Below are 19,488 nucleotides of genomic sequence, written 5' to 3'. Positions count from 1 at the left end.
AAATAATAAATCCTAATCCCAGAATCACCCATTGGAACACTTGCGACTACCACATTCAAACGGACATACAATGATCTATGATATAATATGATTGACTCAAACCTTTCCCATCACGCAGAACATAATAATACAACAGAGCGGTTAGCACATGGGCACCATGACACTATTGCACAATAGCAGCAGGATATACAGTTGGCTCATTTGTTGCTTTTACTGCTGGGCTTCTACTTCCCACTACTTGCTTGTGGCTTGAAAGAAGCCATGTATTTCCAGTGTAATGCTGATCCGCCTCCAAAGACACACAGTTAATGCACAAACGTTAAGGCAAGTTTTTAATTCGGTAATAACATGGTTTGGATGCTATAAGCTTTTACTCGTAATTCTTTATCTCAAGAAAACAGCTTGGTGATTGTGATTTGGCGATATAGGCCCAGCGCCTTGAGACCCTCACGGGTGAGTAGTGCGCTCTATAACTCATTGATTGATTGATTGAGCTTACACGAGGGCTAGAATAGGCGAGTACTCATATGCATGGTGTTTACTGTGTGAGGTGCAAACCTCACATTTCAAGTTTTCTGCTTAACCTCATAAGTGCTGCGCCCGTCCAACGGCCGACGGCACCACTACTTCGGGAGTGCTGCCGTCGGCCATTGGACGTTCCAACTGCACCTGCGCAATGGAACGTTCAGCACTGGAGCTGGACGTTCCATAGCAGCTAAGGTGTTAAAAAATAAGGAATTGCATGCAGAATTTGTGATTTCCACTCAAGATTCCACTCTCAGAATATAGGCGCTGAAATGTATCTGCGGGTCCAATCATTACCACAGTTCTTATGATTCTAATCCCTGTGCAAACGGGTCAGACAGCGAGTGGAATTTAATGGTCCACTCATAATTAGAGCCATGCGGTATTATGGCTTGAGGGATTTCAAATGTGCCCTTATTAACGTCTCTGAATCAGATAGTGCAGCTGAAAAAGCTTCCTCCAAAACATGAATTTGGCCCATTGTATTTGTAAACAAAAGATAAAGCCTGATCATCATTTACATCTAAAATTAAGTTTATCCCAACTTTCAAACAATGGGAGGTAGTGTACTGAATACTCCAGAAGTCACCTTGAGCTCACTGCAGTCGTGCAGATCTCATAACAATTTCATAAATGGTTGATATATATATTCAAAATCTGATACAAAGAAATCTGTAAAACATACATTAATCTCTCTTCGGTGGCGGATGTTTCCACCAGTCATGGCGATTGTGTATCCTCCCCTGAGCTAGTCCCTAAAATTAGAACTTTAATTTCAATAATGTGCACATTTTTAATTCTTTCTCTGTAAATAAATAATGACAATGGAACCGATGAGGAATACGAATCAGGAAGTAGCCAGCATGGGTACGATTATCATTTGTAAAATCGTGACCATGAAATCCTCAATTCAAGATTAGCAGGCTTATTATATTTAGCTTTTTTTAGATTTGTACCTCCTATTTTACTCTTGTAAGACAGATATGCATACGTTAGGATGAAAAGAGGCTACTAGTCCCTTATAATCAGAGTTTTAAACCCTATGCTCAAATTATTTTTAAAACAAATTGATAGTTGTTTTTATTGGTTTACTGAGGGCTACCAGTACCTCCCACCTGGGTTCCAGACTGTGAAGCCTCCAGATGGTGAAGTCTGGAATCGGCTGCTCATTCTAAAGAAAGCTAAACTTTTCTTTCGGGACAGAAGACATCTTCAAAATCTCACATTGGGAAATGTATGGAGCATTCAATATCCATCCTGGAAATAAAAGGAGAAAAAGAAGCATGTCTTTGAGTTTCACAAGGAAGAAAATTCTTATAATTTTTTTTAATGTATGCCCTTTTTTGTAATGTGGCTAGCTCGTTGGTCTTAAAGGCTTTTCCTTAATAAGTAGCCCCTGCAAAGAAAAACAAGCATAGGCAAAGTCAAAAGGGCTCTCCTAAGCCAGCTTTTGGCGTTGTCATTGTTGTTAGCCATGTTGCACAGCAGCGCGGCTGATGTGCAACATTGCTGAATACGTTTATAAATTAAGGAGCTATAATGGACCCAGCGATGGGCATGTAATAGTGTGCTTTTAAAAAAAAAGTTGATGGTGGAAGCGCGTGAGGGCATACAATACAGAAGGTTTAGATGGTTCCTGCCACCCTTTTGCAGGCAATAAAAAAAATTGCTATGACGCGGCTAGCACTGGTCATATCGTAACTTTTTTTTATTTTTAGTACTGCTGTGCAATAGCATTTATGAGAGAACGTCTGAAGAGATACTAAGGAGAGTTGCTAAGGTTTAGCCTAAAGGACGCAGACTTCGAACAAGGTATGATGTCACGTTAATTTATGTGGAACGAGAAGTAATCATCTTGATGCCTACAGTTAATAGTAGGTGTGATGTGGAACGTATCCTGCCGTCCTGGAGAATTTCAGGAAGGAAATCCTGTTGGAACAATCTAATATTTTGTTAGTAAAGGGACAATATCTATTGCGACAAAAAAATGTTAACCTGTGTTCCTCTACATGGGAGAAACTAAACCCATTTTTTACACGAGAGCAACATTACACAGTTTCTACAAAACATTTTAATAGATAACTTAATAATACTTGAATGTTTACTTCTTTTTTGTCTTACCACAAACCATTCATTCGTTAAATTTTAAACATTACAAACTTTTTTTAATCCAAGATTAGAAATATACCAATCATACTCAAAAAGTTGTCATAAATAATTTCAAGATAAAAAACAGACCATGTGCATACTTGCTGATCACATTACCTATTAAATGTACACATCGTAAGTGCTAGATTTTTACATACATTTGCCTGCGTTTTCTTACCTATGAGGCGAACAGTGCATTTTTTTTTTGCTTTGAATAAAGTAAACCATTTATCCAGTGCCACACCTAGGCGTAAGGCTGAGATTGTCACACATTCTGTACAATGGGACCCTTGTTATATTATGCTGTTAATTTAATTTGTAGCGCACACAAATCTCCCCAGGAGGGGTATCTTGGCGCAAAACGAATCTCAGGTAAAGCGGGAACAGATCAATTAGAACAGCACTGTCTTAGACAATTTTCTCAATTTAAAATTATTCTAGAGAGGTAACACATTCCAGTAAAGAGGAGCCAGGTAAGAAAAAGACCTGCCCACCTAATGGGACCTTCTGACCTGCAGGACAGTGATCAGCGCTTTAGTAGTACCTGCATCGAAGTATCTAAGTATGTTGTATTTATATAGCTTGAACCTAGCTGAAAGCATAACGCAGTACAGGGTCAAAGGCAAAGCTACAGTCAAGATGTGGACAGCTGGTGTGTGGTGATGTAGTGCTGTTAAAAGAAGGGAATCTTCAGCTGTATCCTAAATTAAAGCAGGGTCCGGGTAGTCCTAAAGCAGTGATACTCAAAGTACGGCCCGCAGGCCACATGCGGCCCTCTTGACCTTTACATGCTGCCCTCATAGTAAACAGCAGCACAAGCTGCTGTTTAATTACTGAGCACTAACATTCAGAAAAAATAGTAAATAAACGGTCAAGCATTTATTAACCTGCAAATAAATGCTTGCCCCTTTAACATTTTTCTACATCTCCTTACACAGTCCCTGACCCACCCAAGCCCTCTTCCGCCACCCTGCTGGCATCATTGCGGCCCTCGGTCACACCAAAGACCGTACTTTGTGGCCCCTGGGCAAATGTTTGTGAATACCCATGCCCTAAAGAATACGTGGATGTTTTTTTTTTCAGTTCCAGGGTACATAGAAGTAGATCACAGCAGAAAGTGTTTCACATGATTGTGATAACATGGCAGATGAGAACCTACGACCACATTCTAGAAAACGTGTGCATGTGTGATGGAACTTAAAGTATTGTAACATTTCATCTGCTGCTTTTCTTCACACAGGAGCCAAGTGACAAATTTGACCAGTATGCAGGAGGAGGGCTCGATTGGAAGGTGTAAGTCCTGACTATCCCACCTGCCTTGCATACTTAAGTAGGAGGCATGCACCCAGGGCCGGCGCTAGGCATGGTCAGTGTGGGCAGCTCCCAAGGGTACCGTAGTCAGCCCTCCAAGTTGGGGCCCGCACCAGTGCGACAGAGTCAGACCAGGCCTGAAAGGTGACACCTTGCAAGTGCGCCACCTTAGGAGCCCCCCTCCCCTGGCCTCACTGCTATGGTGTAGCAGGGGGAGCCTGAGGTGATGGGGTCCGCATTCCAAGTTGCAAGAAAACACATTCCTCAGGTTTTTCCACAATTAGGCCTCTACCCAAGCAGAGGCACAGCGGGAGGACTATTGCCCGGCTGTTTAGCTCCCTGGCAGTCTTAACCCTCTCTGGAGATAAGCAACCCTCATACCTTCATGAGCTGTTAAGAGGTGCTTGTAGGAGGCTGAGAGGGAGGGTCTGCAGCTTCAGGAGCAGGGAGCATGTATTCAGATACAGACAGCCCTGAATGTTTCAGGGCTATGCAATTTAGAGGGGCTTCGCCCATTCCCTTTCTGCCCAGGGCCCCAAAAATCTTAGAACAGGCCCTACATGCACCTGATTCGTATCTATGTAAGCCTTGATTCTCACAAGCCATGGGAGGAGCGGGTGGGCTTCTTGAAGTCGGCCATTTTTACAATCTACCATAATTCACAATTTTACAAGCTGCAAACGCCCTGCTTAGGACAAAAAATATGGTGAATCTTGGTTCCTGGTGCCTAGAAGCTAACCACATCAGCATGGCAGAATGAGATTATTGCACTAAAAATATATTGTTTCTGATTCTGTCTCACTTGATTATTACACGTGGGCGACCATTTACGTACATTTTTCGAGGATATGTTTGAGTGACCTCAAGACCTAGCTCTTTGGGTAAGAAGTTGCTGCATGATTCACCCCCCCCCCCCCCCCCCCAGCGTCTAGAGACTCTCACGGGTGAGTAGAGCACTTCAAAAATCCCTGATTGATTGATTAATTGAGAGGTCAAAGCTAAATCCTGTAAAGATCACCCTGTAAGCTACAGGCAACAACTAGGGAAGGCTAGCATGCCCTCCCAAGGAGCGTGTTTGGCAGTATGAACCACTACTCTACTGCTACTGAACACAGATATGTATGCATATTAATGTTTTGTATCCCCACTCCCAAAAGCACTTGTAAGAAATGACATCGTTTCTGCCATTAAATGGTTCTAAAATGCACTACCAAACATCATGATTATTTGTTTTTAATTTTCAAATCTCTTACAAAAAAGCTGAGTGTGCTTTGTAACATCCACATATATTATTGTTCAAAAATATATATTCAGAGTCTGTAGAAAAGCAGCAGTTTTTGTAGTGATTGCACAAATAGCCAGAAGAAAGACCCAGGTTTCAGATTTTTTTCCAGAGTTTAAGTTGTTCTATTTTTATCAAAAAAGTACTGTTCGTCATAAAAAATGTCGATCAACAACATTCATCGTCCGCAAAATCTAGGAAATATTTGTCTTCTCTTTGAATCAGAGCTGTAGAGTTAACCCTGTGCGAACTAGCCAGCATTCCCTCCATGGTCCATAGCTGCAGCAAAACATGGGGTATTGGCTATCCGTCTATGGTTTCCCAGAGATTGCTTCATTCAAGACTAACATATCAATGTGCACTGAGGCGCTCCATCAATGAGTGATACCCTAGGGAAGGTCTGGCATAAAATATGATCAATTCTGAGACGTTTTCCTAGGTCTAGTGCACAAGATAACTTCCCCAAACTTAGGTGTGCCAGGTCCAATGATCTGTAGAGATCTGAGCTGAAACATGTAAAAAAATAAAAAAAACTCAACATGAGTCATTTCTTCCCAAACAAGTTTGAATTGTTAAGGGTAAATCGGCAGTGTGATTTTTGTTTTAAACTATGCTTCAAAAATAAAAGAGCTTGAGGCCATTTTTGAAATTCTGTTTCTTTGTCATGTTGGCATTACTTGATCTTGTGCACGCAGACAGACGTCAATGCTTCTCAACTTCTTCAGGTCAAGACACTCTCCCCCCCCCTCCTCCCCCACATTTTGTACGGAACTCTCAGCCACATATTTTGGGTCTCATCATCAATTTAACATTCTGTAAAAGTTTGTTCGACTGGGATTTATCCACCCTCCTGTGCAAGTTTTTCAGCTGTTCTTCGGTGGAATTTGCCAAACTACTGTCTGTTTTGGCATAGTCACACACATTTTTCGTCGTGTCTGCGGTGCACTGGAACTTTTATGGTAAAGCGGTACCATTGCACCTTCTCCCAAAGACTGGGGGCACAGGCCTTCCTTTAGGAAACCAAAAGAAACCAGCATCCAGTAGCACCGGAAGCAGCTAGGATCAATTGCCTATTGGCTCACATGATGTGGCTGTTCTGCAGGAGTGAGCTGACAGTGTTCTGCAGAGCCACTGTCACTTTCTTGGAGGTTCTCCTCAGCAAGGGGCTTTCAGGGTGATGGTCTCGCAGGTGCATAAAGTTGGACTCCTGGCTGTTAGCTGTGAACCCACACTCTTCGCATACGTACAACTTGGTGCGCCGCTCCTTGTAGGCATACTGCTGGTGAACACCGTGGATTTTCTTCAGATGGGACTCAAGTGAGCACCGTTGAGTGAAGGCCTTGTCACACAGGCTGCATTTGTATGGGCGCACACCTGAAAGGGAAAGACAGGTAAGCAACTGACCAAAGTTCAATGTTCATTGTATATGCTAAATATACACTTAAAGCAGTAGTGATACAGCTGACGGTGTGGGCACAGAATATCTAATAGGGAATATCGTTATACCTTAACATAAGTAGCCAAAATGTCAAAGACAACATTATCAACAGGTAAGTATGTATAGACTTCATATGGCTACTCCAGATACATATATATATTCGCTGAAAAAAAACAAGGGCTAAAGTAATGTTATAGATAGGTCAATTTGTCAGTGACAACCTTAATGTTTTGAACTAAAAAAACACAGAACGTTACCAGTTATAGTTAGCCCTCGTTTATAGTTAGCAGGGCTAACCATAACTTCCTCACCGCCATTCACTGCTTATGACCGCACATATTACATCTTATGACATCTCTGATGGTTCAGTGTGATTATCAGGAGGAAGGGGAGAAAGCTGCTACCCCTCCCTGGGCCGATTTCGGCCCGTGGAGCTCCATCCTGTGTCCCAATATGATTATCAGGGGGAGAAGGCATGCGTCCCACCTCAGGCCCCAGAGTGCTTTTACGGGGTATGAGGACACACAGGCTCCCTCCCTGGGCTAATTTCAGGCCATAGACCCGAACCCGGGGACCTCAAACTTAAAGGTGGATGCCCCTGCAACCCCAGCCAGTTCCTCACATAGAAAGGGAGCAAGTATTGCTCCTGCCCATAGGTAGCAGCTTTTAATGCTGCTCCCTCTGGGCGGTAGCAATATTTTGATCTGTTTCCCTGCCCGCTCCAGTGTGGGCAGGGAAACAAATCAAAAGTCAGCTCCCAGCGAGCAGGAGCGTTTTCGAAGTTCCCACCCACTGGGAGAGGACTTGGTGTTTGCACCCGCTTGGGGGTAAAATCAAAAATGCTCCTGTAGAGTGAGAGCTAACACAGGTTTCCCTTCCTGCGCCGTTATGGTCTGGGAAACCACTATGTCCGGGGGGTGGACTCCCAAGAACATATCTACTGAGCCGGCCCCAGGGGATGGTGTATTCGGGACATTAATGGCTCATGGAGGTGGGCTGCTGGGCTCCCATCCTTAAATTACTTGGCCCTGGAAATGTGCTCTCTGGCGCCTTTAATGGCTAAGGGGGGGCTGCACGGCCCCCCTTCTCATTTTCTAAACTTTTAGCTCTGAGGGTGAACTCCCCGTGTCCTTTGGAGGTTTGGTGAGGGGGCTGCATAGTCCCCTCCCTGTTATTTAAAATTTCGGCCCCATAGGTGGGCTCCCGGGGCCTTTGGTAGCTTGGGGAGAGGGGCTGCATTCCCCTCTTCCCATATAAACAAATTTCAGCCCTGTGAGTGGACTCCCCAGGGCTTTTGGAGGATCTGGGAGTGGGGGTCACACAGCTCCCTTCCCATCTATGAACTCAGTGCTGGGGTGAGCTCCCCGGGGCATAAGCTATTTAAATGCGCGCCGGCCACCGTTTTGCTATTTGATCTTGCAAGAATCTCACATGATTGTGGCATTTTTTACCTATTTTTTCTTTTTTGGCCCAGGTGGGTGTCCCTCTGATGGGGCCTAGGGGATTAGCGTATTCCTAACATGCCCCCTTAAACCAATTTTGTTTACATTTCAGGATAGGGGACTAAGTCCCCAAGTCCTGTAATGGCTGCCAGCAACATATTTCTCGTGTTGCTGGCAGCCAATCAGAGCGCTAGCTCCTGTGGTAGTAAGATGGCCCAAGCGAAATAAAGCTCCCTGGGCCGATCACAATGCTTCATTTCTAAACTGGCGCTCCCACAGTCTCTTGCAGACCCAACCATTCAGATATGCAATCATTTTTTACCCTTAATTTCTCAAAAACTACAGAATGGATTTACACCAAATTACAAAAAGCACAATCAGAAGACCAAGATCTAGTTTCCTGCCAAATTTGTTGTAATTTCATTTAGTAGTTTTTGCTGTGGCTCGACTCAAAGATGCATATGGAAAATGCATGGAGATTTTATGTTTTGAGACCCCTCTTTTTACTCGACCCTTAAATGACTGATCACCCTGAATCTTTCCAGGAAGGATCTGAGGTGGATTAACTTTTTGGGGGAAAGTTTTGGTAAGATTCGTCAAACAGCACCAAAGTTATTAGTAAACCAAAACATTATTTTTCTATGGTAAAGCAGACCTAACTATAACTACCTAGTGGCAACAGTACCTATATTGGCAAAGTGTGTAGACATAGAGATAATAGTAAATCTGTACTTCCCTATATGCACGTACCTTTCCATATTTTGATCCTCAATATTTTGACTATGATATTAAGATATCAGAGTAGTCCATTCTCAGTAGTTCAGACTACAACAGTACAGACAGAACTTTCACAGCTATACTTTTCACAGTATCAATTCTTGGAACTTGCTTCAGTCTATAAATGTATACCACATAGATCTGTCCGCGTGCTTAATTGGGTTTGTGTAGAAGTTACTGCCTTTATGTGTGTAGTATGTTGCACATATTTGGCACCAGCACTTCTTTTCGGTCACTGAGGATTATTTTTTCATCATTAAAGGAAGTCAGAAAAGGGGAGGAGAAGGAGGAAGAGAAGGATACAGACACAGTGACAAAGTGAGATACAGATGCAATAAGTGTAGTGAGGGTGGTGGAAGGAAAAGGCAAGCGGTTAAATCCAGGCTAGGGAGCGCTGGCATTCAGCAACCCCAAAAATGTACCAGTACCAGTAATGAGAACTTTGGGACCTGTACTTTTTTTTTTACAAATTAAGAACATGGTGGAAGTGTCTCAGCCTTAGGATTGGCAATATATTTTTTGGTTCAAAATGCAGGATACAAGGGTTTTTACAGAGCTTACATTGAATGCATTACATTTATCCACTTTAGGAAGAAAAAGAGAGGGTGTAATTCTTAGTGTTTCCTAAGGCAAAAGGAACAGAAGGAGAGATATTGTGAAAGCATATTTTTGCAGGATCTGTAACCAGTTTATATTGTGATTAGTTGGGAGGAGAGAAAAGCACACATCTAATGCACACTTTGAATCCTGGCTTCCATTGTGTGCAGATCATCTATTCTATAGTTTCTCATTACCCTACATCCACTATTTACCTCACCTTCTACTCCTTTGTACGTGTTACACTATGTTAGAATTTATAAAACATAAACAAATCACCCAAAGGACTATTGGCGCAATAGAAAGTACTGTGAGCAAAAGGAAACGTTGAAAGTGAAAAGTGATAGACTTTAGGTATTTCCTAAAGATGAAGTGAGATTACATAGATTTTAGTTCCTCGGGACACATGTTCCAGATCTTAGGAGCCAGGACAGAGTGGCTACCCAAGGAACTTTGCTCACTGTGGAAGGTTTAACGCTGGGTTTTATTCTCATGTAAGCAGAAAGCAAAGTAGAAACTCCCTTTTACAACTGAGCGTTCAAGCATAAAATGTAACCTACAAGAAAGGGACAAAAGATGTTTCTGTTGTTAAAGTGCAATCTAGAAACGTTATTAAAAGTATTTTATAAGGTGAAACTCTTGAGTGGACTTTATTAGGCTTGACCAAGAGCTTTCATTTTCCATTGTGATGACCAGGTCTGCTGCCTTTGCTCACTTTTAAAGTGTCTGATTCGTTAAATCCTTCAATGAGCGAAAACAAACAATGTATTTGTTAAATAGCACCAGAGAAAAAAGCTTCCAGTAACGTAAAGGCCTGCCTTTAAATTAACAGTCAAGCTCCCAACATTCCAATGTTCTAATATTTATTATTATCGATGACCCTGGCCTGGTGTGCTAGCAATAAGTGTGGGTACTACATTAATAACAACAAGAACACTAGTGACTTTAACCTGGAAGTAGAAAAGAGATGTTACTAAAAAAAGTGCCTCGGCTTTAAAGTCAAAAGGGTTAATATTTTCCCATCTTCTTGGCAAGTTCTAGGTAATCCACAATGATGCTGTATTGCTATATATATATCGCGCTTACTATCTCAGCGTTTGGATGGGAGCATACTACACCATGTAGGGTCTGTAGTTAGAAGAGTCTTGTCTTTGTTTTGATACTATGTAGGAAGTATTTCCATGTCGAGCGTGAGGACCACTGAGGTGCGGTTATTGTGTTATGGTGATGTGCATGAGGGAGAGATGAGAGTGATCCTTTAAGACAGTGATGAAGCTATTGGCTGTTGGTGCTTGAAATGTTAGAAAGGGCATGCATATATCACCTGTATTTTCAGTAAGCTCTCCCTTACCTGTGTGTGTTCGGACATGTCGTTTGAGGTCGAAGGTATCATTGAAGCCTTTGCCGCAGAAGTTGCAGAGGTGCCGTTTGATGTCATTGTGGCACTTCAGGTGCCGGTTCAGCATGCGCTGGAAGGAGAAGGTCTTCTGGCATATGTGGCATCGGAAAGGATCCCTTAGGCAATTTCCAGTCTCTACCTGCATGGGAAGAAACACATATCTCAATCTTTTATACATATCATGATGTTGTATTTTCTCAAGGATTAGCCAATGATTTTATGTTTGGTTCTGAAATTGATCTGAGGTTGTTCTCCTTAGCACCCCAATATTGTGACTTGGACGTTTCATATCCTCACCTGCTTTTGAGATTAACTTTTGACATTAAACTAACTCGACTGGAAAAATATCTTAAAGATGCAGGGAATGCATATGCTTCATCTTGATATCAATATTATAATAAAAACGCAATAGCATGGATTGTTTCTCATAAACAGGGCTACTGAAATGATGCGATTTTGTGGCCGCTTCCTTTTCTGCATAATTATCAGGGGTGGCTCATCTGCTAAAGCGGAGGAGCAGCGCCCCACTGCTCTAGGAGCAGAGCAAAGTAAAAATAAAATGATAACACAACGTTATTATAATTTTATTTTTAGTCTGCCTTTAAGCTCCATGTTAGAGTGGAGCGGGGCTGGGCTCATGAGACTCCAGCATGAGACAGCAGCATAAGTGCGCATGACGGTTTGGCTGGCCGTCTTGGGCTGGCCAACCCATCATGCTCACTGTGCATGTCCTCCACCAGCTGTATGATGCACAAGCTCCTAGTCCCTCTCTGAGCACCAAACCGCAGTGCTCAGACCAATCCCAACGCTGCTGTAAGGCAGTGTCATGATCGGCAGCGAGAGTCTGGAAGCCTGGATGCTTATGTTCCGAGAGAAGAGGACAAAAGGGAGGCAGCGGCATACACAGGTAAGTATTATTTTTTCTTCTACAGACGACGACGAGGGAACATTAATTATTTATTCAATTTTCCCTCGTCATCTGTCAAAATCCACCCGCCCCACCGCTCTTACCTGCACGGGCCACGGCTGCCTACATGTTATTACTGAACTTGAGTTGCCTGAAGAGGAAAGGGAAGGAGAGGTGGGTATCCTATACCAAGAAGATGAGCGGATGGACAGACAAACCTAAAAAAGCCTTCTGAGTAGGGTGCCTGCTTCGGGAAATAAATACACATTTGTGCAATAGGTTAATTAGTTGTTTATGAGCCTCTTGGGTCTTCAAGACTGCAGAGAAATTGCTAGTAAATAACATGGCTAGGAAATACCACAAGAAAGGGTTGTGGGCTTTCAGCTGGCATGCACAGGGAAGGAAACACATGAAGAGAAAAATCAAACAGGGGAGAATTATGAGAGAGAGCAGGGCATAGGAAAACACTTAAGGGCCCATTACGATGTCGGGCGGATTGCCCCCGCCAGGCTGGGGGTAGTCACCGCCAGGAAGGCGGGGGCAATCCGCCCGACATCCACATTCGTTTTCCCCCCGCCATATTAGTATGGCGGGGGGGACGTCGGCGGACGGAAAGACCGTCCACCGCTTTCCCGCCCCGGTCGCCTTGCGGCCGGGGCGGAAAAGGAATAATATGGTGGTGGTGTCTATCAGACACCGCCAGCCATATTATGATGGGCCCAATTTGATGCCTTTCCGTGGTGGCGATGCCGCCACAGAAAGGCATGCGGTCTTCACTCTGGGGGGCCCCTGCGGGCCCCCAGAGTGAAGAAGGGGTGAGGGTGCACACGGGGGGTACCTGTGGTACCCCCCAGCATTTGCATACACCGTGCGGTGCCTTCCGCTTCGTGTATGCAAATGCATGCATGCATTTTTAACATTGTGGTGTGCGGTGCAGGGAGCACCGCCCGCCACAATGTTAAAAATGAGTGATGCGCCCGCCACTGTGGCGTGAGCATCCTAATGCCAACATCATGAGCCCCGCCCTTAAGGCGGGCGGTCCCTCTTTCCGATGGGATGGTGGGCGGGCAAAGTCCGCCCACCATCCTAATGAGGCCCTTAGTATGAGAAAGATATGAAAGCAAAAGTAAGGATGAGAGCAAAAAAGACTGGTATATAAAAAGGAAAAAAGAACCTGCGGTGAAAGGTAGGGTGTCAGGAAGAAAGGAAACGCGAATGGAAAGATGGAAGAAAAGTGAATGGTATGATGAAAGGGTGTAAGAATGAATGGATGGAAGTGTGAAAGGATTGATGGAATGGTGAATGGAAGAGTGAAAGGATTGATGGTAAAAGTGTGAATGGTGGAAAGACGGAGGAATGGATAGATGTAGAAGAGTGAATGGATAGATGGTTAAAAGACATGGATACATGAACTAGTATCAAATCAAATCGTGCTTGTAAAGCACACAACTACTCAAGAGAGTATCCAATTGACCGCTGGTCTTACCCACCAGAGGGACGCAGTCTAAAAGGCATAATTAAAAAGAATGGTATTCAAACTATGTTTAAAAGAACCTGCATCCCTAGTCACACTGAGATGCAAGGGAGGACATTCCAGTTTGTAGCAGTTAGAGCAGAAAAGTAGGTACCCCCCAATCTTTTCCCCCTCGTCTTAGGCATAGCAACCAGCAATGCATCAGCAGAACGCAAGGTTCTGGAGGGGTGATAATTGAGAAGTCACTTGGATGGATATTTAGGGCCTAATCCATAGAAATCTCTATGGGCTAGCACTAGTCCTTTGAACTTCACTCTCACCCAGATGGGAAGCCAATGCAACTCCATGAGATAGGCCTGAACAGAAAAGTTCCTGGGAATATGGAGTAGGAGCCTGGCTGCAATCCAATGTCATCAGTTAGAATCGGGGCTATGAAATCAGAGTTGTTTCCTATCCAGCGTGGAACGCGTCAAGGCTGCCCATCCTCCCCACTCCTCTTTGCTATTTACATTGACATCTTTCTTAATCAACTAAATCAAGATGAATATATCGCTCCAGTGACAGTGGGGGGTATAAATTATAGAGCCCTAGCATATGCAGATGATCTAGTTGTGCTTACCACGGATATAGAGAGGACGTTTCCTAGAATTGAAGATCTGGCAAATAATTTTGGCTCCTTTTCAGGCTACAAATTAAATCTATCTAAGACGCAAATAATTTATGTTGGTCAAGACTCTCCTCCTATTGCTAATATAGTCCGGGAAGCAACATACTTGGGGATTAAATTAACTACACCTATAATAAAAATTCCAGACCTAAATTTTGCCCCGGTTTTGAGTAAAGCGAACTCAACATTGGAAAGAATAGACCATTTGCATCTTTCCCTATACGGCAGAAATAATGTATTAAAAATGCTAATTTTGCCAAAATTTATATACTTATTTAGAACAATCCCCTTGGAATTCCCGCTGGAGTATTTCAAACAACTTGAAAGAATGTCAGGAAGATTCTTATGGGGGTACAAGGGTATCAGAAGGGCATATAAAAAAATGATACTGCCAAGGGATAGAGGGGGATGGTCTGTTCCGCATTTGTTATTTTATTATCTTGCTACGATATTTCCGTGTATTGCACCATTAATTGTGGGCAAAAAAACTCCCATCTCAAATGCATACTCTCCCTCGATTTATGAATTAGTTTTAGGCCAGGATTCTAACAATCATTTCTTAAGAACAATAGAACCGAGCTATTACAAAAAAACAAAATTTAAGATCATATTAGCAGCTTTCAAAGCATGGAAAATCGTTAAAAAATTGGCGGGGATCCCAAAAGTTATGATATACCCCCCTAAATTCTTCACACTGCTTTCCCCCCATTTTTAGAGAGGCAGTGATGAAAAGGTGGAATAACAGAGGTATATATTTTCTGAGTGATTTATGTCCGACTAATGCAAATACTCTAATCTCCTTTTCCGAATTACAACAGAAATTTAAAATTCCTTCACAAGATTACTTTAAATATTTACAATTATCTAGCTTTCTAACCCCGTTAATGCTTAATAAGTATCAAGACTTAAAATAGATCTTGTTGATAGAAAGTCTATATGTCAAAAGAAAAATAGGATATTATTATAAACTCTTCTTGACTTTTCTATCTGATGATCTCTCTGGAATTCAACACAAATGGGAAGGAAAGTTGAATGTAAATAATCTGATGCTGGAGGAATCAATTATAATGGCTAATAATATTCTGATTACAGGACGATCAAGAACTCAGCATTATATGGCAATGTTTAACCTTTATCACACACCGGAAAAAATTATGAAATGGGGGGGCACGGCTGGTATAGTGTGCAATCGATGTATGCATATTGGAGCAGACTCAATACATATGTTCTTCTCATGCATCAAATTACATGGGCTTATTCAACAATTACAATGTTTTATTGAAAGAATTACAGGAAAATCGATAACTCTTACACCAGAACTGATTTTATTTGGACTTTCATCAGATACAATAATTTTGGAACAACAACATTTGATTTTTATTATGTTAGCTGAATATCGAGCATGTATAACTCAGGAGTGGATTAACTCAATTCCACCATCGTTTTCTATGTGGAGAGCCCGTCTCTTAGCAAAACTTAATTTTGAATCAGCTATATACGCTACTAAGGGAAGGAAGAAGAGGCAACTAGGGACGAAAATATGGGCTCCGGTACAACAATGGATTCAAGAGGAAACGACCTAAAAAAAAAAAAAAAGGGGGGCAAAGTAGTACATGTATATATATATAGTCATTTGTGTAAACTTCTAAAAAATGACAATGTCGTTGTGTTACGCGGATGTATGTAACATATAATTGTCTTAATTTCTGTGTGTTTGCAACCTGAAATAAAAATTTAATTAAAAAAAAAGGAGCCTGGCTGCAGCATTCTGCACTAGCTGGATTCTTTAAAGTTGGAACAGAGAGAGGCACTAATATAATGCATTAGCGTAGTCCAGCTGAGATTTTATACAGCATGGGCTACCATCTTCATACAAGAGTCTAGAAGAAGGAACAAAACTTCCTCAGGAAATGAAGAAAGTCAACGTAGGTCCCAACTGTGCTCTCCATTTGTGGTTTAAAAGACAGATTGCTATTGAACTTCAATCCAAGGTTATTAGTCACTGTAGTTAGAATCGGAGGAGAAGGAGCAGAACTAAGCCAAGCTTCACAACCCAACAAAGGTGGAGGAAGAACCAAAATCCAGTACCTCTGTCTTGCTTGTATTGTACTGGAGGTTGCTCTGGCAAATCCACTGAAACACTGCTGACAGACACGCTTTAAATCTGCATTGACCTCAGAAATTTTATTATCCCAAGTTAGGATGATCTGTGTGTCATCAGCATAAGAGATCATCTGCACTCCAAAGCACTCCACCAGGATTGCCCAAGGGGACATGCAAACATTAAATAATGTCGGATTTAAGGCAGAGCCCTGTTAGACCCCAAACTCAATAGTTGATGCAAATGGCAGGATCCACGCCGACATCTGCTCGACAGAAAGGAACGCAGCCAGGCCAAGCCAGTCCAATCCATCCCAATGTCCTGCAAGTTTTGCAACAGGATAGGATGGAACACCATGTCACACGCTGCCAACAGGCCTAAAATATCAAGGCTACTATCTTCCCTGTGTCCACGGCCATTTTAAAAGTGCCTGAGAACTCAACCAAAGAAGACTCATTGGTGTATCCAGGGTAAAAGCCCAATTGTAAAAGGTGCAACAAGTAGTTAGCCTCGAGATAGCTGGAAAGTTGGATGTTAATTAGTTTCTGGAGGATCTTACAGCAGGCAGATATTAAAGAAATTGGTCTATAGTTGGCCGTCCCGGTCTTATCTGCTAAGGTTTTTTTTTAGCATTGGGATTAGCCTTTCGTTCTACCAGCCGCTAGGATTAATGGATTGGCTCAGATAGCTATTTAGAGACACATTGAAGGTGGAATGTATGGCCTGTCCTATGCATTAGCGAGCAAGATTCGGGGAGGGCAAAGATCGTCGGAAGAGCGCGACTTTCAGGCTCTAGGGGCTTGCTCAGAATCATCCTCCAATGAAACGGGGGAAACTCTGTTATGAGGCAAGAAAATGGAGGAGGAACTGTCAAGGGCTTCACTCGAGGCCAAACTGCCTCACTGCTATTAGTGGTAATAGATACCCTTCGGCAATCTGACCGGGGAGAGCCAATGCTTTTGTTACTACCAGCAGCCTTTAAGGATGCAATAATGCCCCAAATCTTACTCTCAAAAAATCAGAGAGTTGAGAACCGAGTTTGGGTGAGACCTCCAAAGACCTAGCGATTTCATCAGCAAAGTGCTGATAGTATTGAAAGGTGGATAGGAGAAAAGATGCATGGATGAATGGAGGGGGAAATGGGTGAGTTGCTGGATGGACAGATGGATGGATAAGTAGATGGAAGGGCAAATGGATAGATGGAAGGTAAAATGAACTCTTCTAAGGACTGTTGCATTTCCTCTCGCCACACTCAGTCTGATTAGAGGTATGTTTTAAGTGGGGCGGTGGTGTTTACATTTTCTGGCTAGTACTTTGATGACATGTAAAGGATTGCACTCAGGTTAACAGTTTCCTTACTTCCCACACTTTTGTATTCCATTCAACCATTACCGCTCAGTTATTGACTATTGTAAACCGGGGTTAAACTGATATTAACAAAGTGAACCGTTTGCACATACACATTTACTATTCAGTAAAGTGAAAATATGTCTTAAAGTGATAAAACAGCGAAATAATATGGCTAGGCAATGCATAGGAAAAAGCTGCCTGCTCCATAATTTTTTCTTCATTTCCCCAAAATTCCAGCAGCTCAGCTCAATAACTACACGGCGTGAGATCACAAGGGAGGGAGGAGTTTTAAGCAGCATTGATGCTTGACAACCTGGTGAAGCGAGAAATGGCTGTCTGAGCAGGGGACCTCAATGAAAAGCAGAGCTGAATTAGCAAATGGCATCTACAGTAGGCTTTGCCTTTCTAGATACCGGAAGCATAAATATATTTTCAGTCACATTTAATACTGGTGTATAGCATCAGCCATTATAAAAGCAGCCATTTTGTTTCCTGGCCCTAATATTACTCATTGTCTTTTCACTGGAAGATCTGCCCGCCAGTGTGGAGACTTCTGGGCAGCCATTTAAGGTGGGTGTAAGCCTGTCCTTTCTCTTAATGATCCTTTTGGGCACCCTTACCGTCATCTTGGCATGCAGATAGGTTGAAATTTCACTGTCGGTCTCGGAGACACGTTCAGCATCATCCTCTGGTCCATGTGACACGTAGAGGGGACTACTTTCACCATAACCAGAGTCTCGTCTTGAGAGGTCAATCGCCTCGCAGCAGGATGGTGGCATCTCAGTGTAGGCGGGGACAGCCTGGGCCACAAACCCGAGACTAACTGCAATGATCAAAAACAGGCAAACATCATTAAAGGGGTGATGAAAGTGCCACCAACGATTCATGACAACTCAAAAACACATGGAATCTGATAATCAGGCAGCAGATCTCATAGTTTAGTACTCTGACCTTCCTAGACAATCAATGCTCCCCCACCCAGCCACCACACTGCTATTGGGACACCAATATTTTAAATATCCTCAGAGGGCAGTTTTCACATCCAGGAGCTCCCTCTGGGTATATACTTCCTTAACACCTTAGCTGCGTGTAAACATTTCTCCCCAGTGCTGCGCTGTCCATTAGAACTAGTGCTGAATGGACGTTCAATGGTCGTGCGCAGCACTGGGGAGGTGGCGCTGCTGACGACCATTGGCCGTCAGCAGCACTTAAGGGGTTAAAGGAAAGGCAAGCATGGTGAAGGATGGGAATATCGAATGCAGAATATCGACGAGACAGGATATAGTTTCCACAATATTGAAGGGCAAAATGTCAAGAGATACATTTCTATGATTTTTTTATATCCAACTCTACATATACGTACCATAGTGATATACATTTTCAAGGTATGTAGGTGTGGAGTTAAAACTAATACATCTTTACCTCTCTGTGCACTTATCCTTCAATACTTTGTCCCACGATATTGTGGAAACAATAATCTGTTCCGTCAATATTTGGGATTCGATATTCCATAGTAAAGTCCAAAGGATGAGTAACAGTGCCTTGGAATCCAGGAGGTATCATGAGATACTTCAGTCATGACCCTTTCTAATATCAACATCCTGCATTATAGGACTATATTACACTTAATGCATTATGCAAGCCTGTACAGGAGCCCTCTAAGGTAGGTCCCCAATAACTACCACATCCACCCTCCTTTACCAAATCACCAGGTGAATATTTGGGGGCGTGTGTGATCTATGACAATTCACTACTTTGACCATGTGAGGTAATGACATTCTGCCTCAATTATGAGTGATGCTGGACCTCCTCACTAGTCATTTCTTTGTCCATTTTCTCCTGCTAAAATGTGTACAGAGAAATCTTGGGTGTGCGGAGCCCCTTCATCATATTAAATTCTTATTCGGCCAGTAACTTCAGTTACCAGCCGAAGCGGGATTAAGAGCTAACTTGTAATCGACCCCTTAAGGGCAAACGGAGAATTCGAAGTTTTTACCTTTACACTATGATCGACATAACTTCAGGATAATTATCACCTCTTCAACACTTCTGCCACAATGTCATTTGTAA

General features: G+C 42.7%; 1 protein-coding gene across 1 annotated transcript in view; it reads right to left on the bottom strand.

Annotated features, from left to right (window-relative positions):
* Positions 1-5,201: 5,201 nt before the first annotated feature.
* The window catches only part of OVOL1 (ovo like transcriptional repressor 1), a 62,299-nt gene continuing 48,012 nt past the window's right edge, over positions 5,202-19,488 (bottom strand). The window contains exons 2-4 of the mRNA XM_086938324.1: positions 18,039-18,241; positions 10,872-11,058; positions 5,202-6,640 (exon numbers count right to left, since the gene is read on the bottom strand). Of these exons, the coding sequence (XP_086794450.1) occupies positions 6,345-6,640; positions 10,872-11,058; positions 18,039-18,241 (686 nt within the window). The 3' untranslated portion in view covers positions 5,202-6,344. The remainder of the gene's footprint in view (positions 6,641-10,871; positions 11,059-18,038; positions 18,242-19,488) is intronic.

The sequence above is a fragment of the Lissotriton vulgaris genome, chromosome 9 (assembly GCF_964263255.1).
Source record: "Lissotriton vulgaris chromosome 9, aLisVul1.2, whole genome shotgun sequence".
In the NCBI taxonomy this organism is placed as follows: domain Eukaryota; kingdom Metazoa; phylum Chordata; class Amphibia; order Caudata; family Salamandridae; genus Lissotriton; species Lissotriton vulgaris.
Note: the sequence above shows the minus strand (reverse complement) of the source record. Positions and strands in the feature narration are given on the sequence as shown.